The 8,824-nt window shown below is 42.0% G+C and overlaps 1 protein-coding gene across 1 annotated transcript in view; it reads right to left on the bottom strand.

The window, feature by feature from the left end:
• Window positions 1-8,073, bottom strand: part of MCU (mitochondrial calcium uniporter) — a gene marked incomplete at its 5' end in the record, with an annotated part of 13,048 nt that extends 4,975 nt beyond the window's left edge. Inside the window, 4 exons of the mRNA XM_009874014.1 lie at window positions 1-52; window positions 2,665-2,769; window positions 3,836-4,006; window positions 8,004-8,073. The exon at window positions 1-52 is cut by the window's left edge and continues 139 nt beyond it. Coding sequence (XP_009872316.1) covers window positions 1-52; window positions 2,665-2,769; window positions 3,836-4,006; window positions 8,004-8,073 — 398 coding nt within the window. The remainder of the gene's footprint in view (window positions 53-2,664; window positions 2,770-3,835; window positions 4,007-8,003) is intronic.
• Window positions 8,074-8,824: the final 751 nt, after the last annotated feature.

The following is an 8,824-nucleotide window of genomic DNA, read 5'->3' as shown; positions in this document are numbered from 1 at the left end:
ACCAACGTCTTGACATCATTCAGCGTTGTTGCATTTTCATGGCTTAAGAGCTCTAGGAAAAAAAGACAGACTGCTTTATACAGACCTCTCCACAGAAATTCTCATATGCTCTTTGACAGTCTGCACAGGAAACATAAGAAACTATCTTTTTAACAGAGAAGCTCCGACTTCACAGTCTCTCTCCTCGGTTGCCCTGTCATCCTCTCCCAGGAGGGTGCTGGGGGATCGCAGACAGCGTCTGTTAGAGTTTAGTGGCCGGCCCAGCCTTAAACTTCGACAGAAGCCTTTGGAAGAGCTCCAGCACAATCCCATTTCTTTAAAAAAAACACAACTCAACAGGCTTCATTACCGGATATTCCTAAAATTTGATAAGGACAAGGAAAAGAGATACATACTAATAACCTTGCCAGCCATTTCTGATCCATATTTATAGACAAGACTCAATGAAGACAAATGAACAACTAAACTAGCACGATCCATCATGCCAGCTGTCAAGAATAAGCCAGAATTCAGACTACAGCCCATCAGTAATCACACTTATTGGTGATAGCAATCAAACATCTTGGGTTAGTGGCCCAAGGACATGCAGTCTTGTGATAATTATTTTGAGCACCAATGCCAGGAATTGTTTCCCTATGCTCTATGGACAACTGCCTGTTGTGCTGCCTACAAGGCAATGAAATTCTTCCTCACAGTATTTAAATTAAGACAGTAACAGGGTCACTAACTGAAACTGCCTTTATCCCGGCATTTCAACACAAAAGGAATTCCTAAAGGAAGTCAATTCCTCAAGAGTTGTGACTAGTGGCATTGTATTACACATTCCACATGGAAAAAAGTTTCGAGTTAAAGAAAAAAAGAGCTTGGCACTAGGCAAATAAAAAAATAATTTAAAAAATAATAATAATCTGTAGCATCCTTGGGCTTGCACCTTAGGTTATCTTCTCAAAATACAACTTTACCAACACATAAAAACCTATGGCTAGCTTAAGTTATACAACTAGAAGCTCAAGGGAAAGAAGTGACTCGGTTGTCTTTGCCAAGGCACACAAAGCTCACCATATTCCCCTCCCAGCTAACGGGCTCCTGTTCCTACCAAAATGATCATCAAAATGTATTTAGTATTCAAACGTACAGTGCTCTGGCATTTTCATTTCAAAACATACAGGGAGGTTTTGCGGAAACGGAAAAGCACAGGACTAATCTCAGTGCTTATTTACAGGCACATTCATTTGAATAAAAACTACCTGTAGAGATCTCCTTGGCAAACAAATCGGAGGCAGCAATTCCACGTGACCTAGGTGAGCCCAGAGCTCATGTACTAGCACACAAGAGGTATATCAGTTCCCTGAGTCAGAAATTCCTTTTTTTCAGTCCGTATTTTTGTATTGAGAACAATAAAATGCTAGAATACCTTTGTATTATTCTCCTTGCAAAAAAGGCCCTTGGAAACTATATCAACAGAGGAAGAAGCCATGTATCAGCAGGTTTTCCTAAAACTCAGCCACCCAGGGCAGACTCAGACCCAAAAGACATGGTCATACCAACTTGTTTTAACATGTTTTCTTACTCAGGCTGGTCAAGATGGTAAAAGGAACATATAAAAGCTGCCTCACAACAAAATTTTTTATCTACTGCTTGAAAATAGGAATAAGAGAGAAATACTCAGACACCGGGGAAAACATCCAGATAAATAAGGCATTTCCATTATCTAACTGCACGTGAAAGTCAAGTTTGTTTGTTTGCACATCTACAGGGCTAAAAATTCTTTTTAGAAAAACACTGCTTCCAAACTTCATGGTATTGCCTGCAACAATATCGGAACAGTAAGACAGAGGAAAGAAAACACAAAGCACTGACCCAAGCAACAAGCAGACCAGCATTCCTAAAACTGGTCCTTTTGTTTTAAGTCCTCAGAGGTAAGTACAGGCATGCAAGAACCTGGTGCTTTATGAAGCCTATAAAGTTGCCTGGGAGAAGAAGTAGATGGTAGACGAAACTACCAAGTTCCTGCCTCCGCCAGTACACTCTGGAGTGTCTCAAAATCTTCTTGCAAGTTTTCACATCTTGCAAAGCACACACAGCCCTTCATTTAAAAGCTTTTTCTTCTTGACTCAAAATAGGCTGGTCTCCCTTCCTATTTGATTCTTAGTAACGTAACTTTGTAAATGCACCGGCTCAGTTATTGCACTGTTTGTCTAGCTAACAAGGATTCGAGGTTTATTTATGATATTCAAAGTTCCAGGAGGTTTATTTATGATATTCAAAGTTCCACACTTAAAAGGAAACAAGTTAACTATCAAAAAAGGGAACTATTTATTATTCCAAATCAGATAATGTAAGTTTTGATTCCCCTTTTACATTGTATTCTTTTAGAATGGGTTAATTTAAATAATTTTTCAGTAACTAGAAAAAAAGTCAGGAAAAAAAAAGAAATTACAATTCTTAATCTACTCCTCTTATGGAAAGTACCAGCTTTGAGCAGAATGAATATTGCTTTTCATTACTGACTACTCAAATTACTTGGCTATCACTAAATTGGACTCCAAGTGCAGGATTAGAAACTGTGAGGAAACACATTTCATGTTCCCGCACGCTGCAATTTAACAGGCAACCGAACACTGACATTCATTTCTGATTTTCCCCAGTACCAGCCTGGTTTACCTCTCTTTGGTGGTCTAACATGGTACGTGACGTCATTAATGATCAGTTTGAAGTCATCCAGGAGAAGCAAATCTATGCCCGTGGAGGAGGCGACACGTGTGCCATCTGTAAGTCAAACACAGACGGCTCGTTAAACAACAGAAACGAGGTACCTAAATGTGCAGTGGCTAAGCTGTAATGTCACCCAAAATCCAGCTGCTGGACTGCCACGCTTTCCCGCAGATGATGATACTCTTTGTCAAGACAGATCATATATATATATATATAAAGAGAGATATTTATAGATGTAAATATCTATAAATGTGTGTGTATATATGTATACATATACACACATCCTATATATATACACACCTTCCATAGATAGATAGATAACCTATATAGATATATAGAGAGAGATATCTATATAGATACATACAGATATAGACACATACACACATAGGGAGACCTTACACGGCAAAGACGAGCTGAGCTACACGTGCAGCTGCTTTTCTACATTTGTGACACTTGGGGTTACCTTGCAAAAAGAAGTGCCCCTCACCACGCACTCTTGGAGTATTTTACTACGTTTTACAGCGCAATCCTCTCAAGTGACTTCATCTCTCCCCGCTGCCAAGAGAAGTTATTTTGATCTCTGGGACTGGAAAGCTCTGACGACACTAACCTAGCAAACACCTCCCTCCCAGACCAAGACTTAAGGAATTACCTGCTTTGATGGCACTTTCTTACGACATCCTAACACAGTTTCAGAGCTCAGCGGGCACAGAGCAATCGAGCACAACAGCAGAATAAGGCATTAACCAAAACGAGACAGCAAGATATCGCTTCCCTTGCACCACTCACTTCCTTACAAGTCGACTAGACCCTCTACATAAGTGGTTTGCATCTTTCCTACTAGATAGTAGGAAACTCAGTGAAAACACCTCTGTTAGGACCGATGTCTGTAAGCTAAGCATTAGGAGTGTTTTCCTTCTCCTTCACTCTTACCGTCAGACTTCCTTTCCTAACCTGACTAGACAGGGACAGCTAACAACAGTCTAAGTCTAGGAATGGCATTTCTACCCTCCTGCATTTTCACGAACGTCAAAGGACTCGCACCATAGCAAACTTTTACTTAAAAAGCAAAAGGCTGGATGAAAATAGCTGGACTAAGCAAATCAAAGAGTTTGCAAACCTGCGGAGTAGATTGCAACTCGATCAATTCCTCGGTCTTCTGCTTGCAGCTGTTGCAAGAATACACCGACAGAGTCTGAGATAGGTTTAAGTGTGAACTGGCAGCGTTCACGCCGGGATGGAAGATTCACAGAAATCACAGGTAACCCGTTTTGGTAAACCACCGTCACTTCTGCAAAGAAGATAAAAATACAAGTTAAAAATTAACAGATCTTCCCATAATATGGTTCTGTGCTCATCCCATGGAGTAAGAGGCAAATAGGGTTACGAGCTGAACGTAAAACAGATTAAATTTTTGATCCATCTTTTATCAAGGGATGTCTCCATCAAAGAATCACAGAATGTTAGGGGTAGGAAGGGACCTCAAAAAAAAATTAAGCAATGTCAGAGGTCTCCACTCCCATTAACTTGGGAGTAGCTGTTAAACTTTCTGGGCTTTGTGGAAAAGTAGATGGTATTTACTCTGAGAACAATCACATTTATACTAAAAGCAACACGATATCTAAACCCCACAACATGGCAGTACATTATATTCTGGATAGTTTTTGAGAATCCAAGTTATCTGGACTATGGAAGACGAAACACCATGCAATTTTTCAGGATTTACAGCCCAGAACACAAAGGCAGACTGCTTAGATTGGGAAAAAACAAAGAAGGACCTTGTTAATATTTTTTTATTTCTTGTTCTGATTTCTTTCTCTTTGTCCTGAAGCAAAAAAATATTTAAAGGGAGCAGTTTGGAGGATAAGGTTGTAGGAACAGCACTGTTGAGTTTAAGCTTCAAGGTCATTTAATCCAAAATCCATGGGATCAATACATTTTGTACTTCAGAAGTTAGGCATTACTTCCTAGGTGCAGATAAAACACCACTTTCCATTTCTTTAGTGTTGTCAGGAGATTTTTCAAGAGCTTTCTTATGGATTTCAGTGCACCTTTCTAAAATTCATGGTCACAACCCCTATGAACTGTAAGTTAGTTACTATTTTACTGCCAGAAAGACAGCCCACTCCGTGTGCTTCGGGATATCCACACATAGAAAAGAAAAGTTAAAAGTTAAGGCCCTCTGCTGAGTCACAAACAGTCACCATTTTCCCCAAGCGCACTAATTGCTAAGATATAGCAGCACACCTAGAAATGATTCACGTAGGATTGCTATGTATTTTTCTTATGTGAAAAAGTAAGGTCTTTTTTATTGCACGGAGCGCTCGCCGTGTTTAAAAGATTGTGCAGTCTCACCCAGCCACACCAGATCCGGCTTAGTAGTCCCACCTGTTGTGGCTTTGGCCAACTCCGTGAACTGCACCGTCTACTTAAGGTCAACTAACTCACGTATTCATCTGCCAACGCCATTTAAGCAGCTGACGTCAAAACTAGTTGGTCAAAGAAGTCAACGCAAGCAGAAATAGAAGCAAATGACATCGCTTTAACACCAAAGGGAGCTATTTCTGTTCAGAAAGTTTTGCCACCAACTGCCTTTATACCTGCCCTCCCAGTGATCTGCCGCCAGGCGATGAACTCGCTTATCACAGGACCGTTGTTGGCATATTAGGACAAGTCTTGGGGCGACACTGCCTTTCTGAAAAGGGAGGCTTGTCTCCGTTGAGAAAAGATGCGTCAAGTACACTTCTACAAGGCCAGAAGAGTTCTCTCGGGCTTATTCAAGTTTACTGTCACGTGTCTTCACAGATTGAATCAAGCACACAAAGGCTTTTCCTCTCTTTGGTGCTGACAAAGAGCTTCCTCCTCACATCATTTTTAAACACGAGGTGGCAATGACCAAGTATGGACATCTCGGACGACTTGAAGCATCCCAAGAGGATCCGGTATTTGGAAGCTTATAAGTGCCTATTCTCAAGACACCTGACAGGATTTTTTAAGCTTTAGTGTTTCAAAGCTTAAAACCCACAGTCAACAGCCGTCTATTTACCGAAAAAGAGAAAGCAAATTGCCAATTTATTTGGACAGAATATCAAGCTCCTTATCCGCAGCGGTTATGACACCAGCTATCAGATTTTTGCATTCTTTCATTGCATTTGAGCAAGAGACTGCTAAGAAATAGAACAGCATTAGCTACACCTGTGATAGGAGGCTCAGGAGGAAAGATCAACATATTTAGCTAAAAATAGCCACTTAAGTATTGAATTCATTGGTTCTGTGAGGAGCATAGACAACAGTAGCTTATGTACTGCTTACGTGGCCATAAGACATGAAAAACATTTTATTTAAATTACTATCTTCATTTAAATTACTACCTTGATCATACAAGGCAGTGAGCCAGTTTATTGTATAGCAGAAGAGAGAATGTTTGTACCAGCACTTTTCCATATATTCTCATTGGTACAACAACGACCATGCTTTGGAAAAAGTGCTTCCCAGCACCAGCTCTGCACAGACCAGACGGAGCCCACAAGGATAAATCCCAGTAGGTCACACTCAGGAGTCATCAGCACACACAAAACCTTCCTTGGGGATTTCCAGCTCAAGGGAAATGACCAAACTATTAAAGAACAAACTAGCTCCCTTTGGAAGACAGGCTCGCTTAAGTCTGGAATTACAGGTGGTTTTATGTTTTCCTTACAAAAAGCTTGTAAAAGTCATTTTCTAGCCTAATTCGCCAGTGGGGAAAGTCCGTAATTCCAGTTCGGTCCTTTCATCACCTCCCACACAAGTACTGTCTGGTCAGATTTTTACCGCATTGGAGAGGGAAGAGCTGGGAGGCAAATAAAAAGGCAAAAGGACACATCAGTAACAAACCTAACAGACAGCTCCAGTAAAAGTTATCAACAAGACACTGCGATACGGCTGCCTGCTGGGCTCTCCTCTGCTCTGGCAGCCCCGTGGATTGCCTGTAGGAGGGCAACTACAAGTCACTAAGCAGACAAAGCGTTTTGGCATCTCACTACTTATAGATGTAACATTTTGTCTACTCTTCACTGATTACATTATAAGGCAGCCTTTAAACCCACGAGACGAGAAAAAGAAAGTAATTGTATACAAGTGTATCGCACTTACATTTACAGACGCCTACCACCTGTGCAGGGATGCTGCTAAGTAAGACCTTTCAAAAGCTTTACACACTGTATTAAGTGTGAGGTTACAAATTCCATCCAAGTGCCACAAAGTTTTGACTCAACCGTACACATATCAGGTTGCTAGCATTCTTTAAGGATTTCTCTTCTCGCATGAGAAGAACTTAAGCAACGCATTATGCCAAAACAAAGTACAGGGGAGAAAAAAAAAAAAAAGAAAAGAGTGTGGCCGAAGAAAGCAACATGGAATATGTACTACTGGGCAAGGTGAATTTGTTGGAAGCAATAACAAATGCAGTATCAGCAGAGGTAAAAATCAAATCAGGCAAGGAGCTGCACATCTGCATCATCTTCTCAGCCTTACACGCGGTCCTCTACACTTCTACCTATTTAAGCCTTCGGGTTTTTATTTCACATTCTCCGCAGCAGTCACGTTCTCCTTGGGTTTGCACGCACCCACTGTCCTGGCAGGGGAAGCAGTTGTGCCGGAACCCTTGACTTTGTTGGCTTTCAGGCTTTATTAACAAGCCTTGATGGGGAGCGGATCCACTAACCGCACGCGTCCGTCAGCGTAAGTGCTCTGGTCTTTGCGCGCAGCGTGCAGGTGTTAAGCAGGTGGTGATCTCAAAGCTGCTCCTTTCCTCTTCACCTTCCGGCATATGGAGATTTCTCAAGTCCCACCAGGGCATTTTTTTGCTTTATGTTATGGCAACCTTACCAAAAAAGCTAAATTCGGGGACAGCTCAGACATGAAAATAAAGGGAAAAAAATGCCTTGGCTTCACAGCTTACTCACTGCAGCTGGTAGGAACTATGTTTTAGTTGCACAAATAAAGTTAAGAGGTAGGTACCACACAGACCTCACAGCAATATCAGGAAAAAATCTGACAAAAAAATGTAGACAGTTGCATGCAACTACGTCTTTCTTTAGAAAGCCTGTCCAGTTTTGTAAGGGGAGTTGTTAGAGAAGTTGGCCATTTCCTTAATTCGTCCTGACTGACTTTGTTCTCTGTCGCTTCCTCAGCTGAAAACGGGATTACCTCCTGGCCAAAAGAGCTCCAACCAGAAAAGAGGTCAGGGAACACGACTCAAGTTAGGGAAGTGAGAAGAGAGCCTAGAGTTTCTCCCTGTCGATACTCACCATCAGAGGGCACCACGGTACTGCAATAGACCACTCTCACGCTCTGCCAAGGAGAAAGCCTCGGATGCACCTGCAAAACACAAGCACAGCAAAAAAGCACAAACGTTGAGTGCCTCTCGTCTGGTAGAATCCCACCCCGGTGTCACCTCCCGTTCCCCTAACGCGGGCATCTCCTCCTCAGCCACCACGGGGTACCCACAATCCAGGAGCTCCTGTCACGAACAGCCTCTTCGCTTCCCATCTGCCACCCAGTGGGGCTTCCCCCTTCGGCCAAGTTCACCTCCGCGCCCTCGCTCCCAACGCGCAGAAAGCGAGAACGAAGAACGGAACCGCTGCCATTCTTTTCCCGTAAGGTAGAACGTATTTTAGTTGCAGGCTAATCCTCCCTCCCCAATAGAGAAACTGCAATTCTGGCACAAGAGAGTCCAATTTTAGAAAAGGGTAGGGTGCGACACTAGCTCTCGTTGTCTATGGTGGTACAGATTTCAGGGACTAGCACTCAAGATCCTTCTACATATGGGCATTCCTATGGTCTGGGATTTTTTGTTTGCTCGTTTCCAAAAAACAGAGCCACCAAACCTGCATTTCTATAAAGGTATCTCTCAGGTACGGCTTGTTTTTCTAAGTACATTTCTAACAGAAGTTTGCAAACAAAACCCAGGCTGATGATTGTTCTCTGGCAAACTGTCCAAGAGCTTCCATATTTTGTGAGGTTGATTTCAATAATCCACTTATAAAATAGCTTTCTCTGCTACTTCACTTTTCTTCTGAAGCCTGCTATGCAAATTGAGGGTCATTTCAAATACAGTAGTCTTTCCTGA

The sequence above is a fragment of the Apaloderma vittatum genome, unplaced genomic scaffold, assembly GCF_000703405.1.
Source record: "Apaloderma vittatum isolate BGI_N311 unplaced genomic scaffold, ASM70340v1 scaffold21607, whole genome shotgun sequence".
NCBI classification, from domain to species: Eukaryota; Metazoa; Chordata; class Aves; order Trogoniformes; family Trogonidae; genus Apaloderma; species Apaloderma vittatum.
This window is presented reverse-complemented; position numbering and strand designations above follow the sequence as displayed.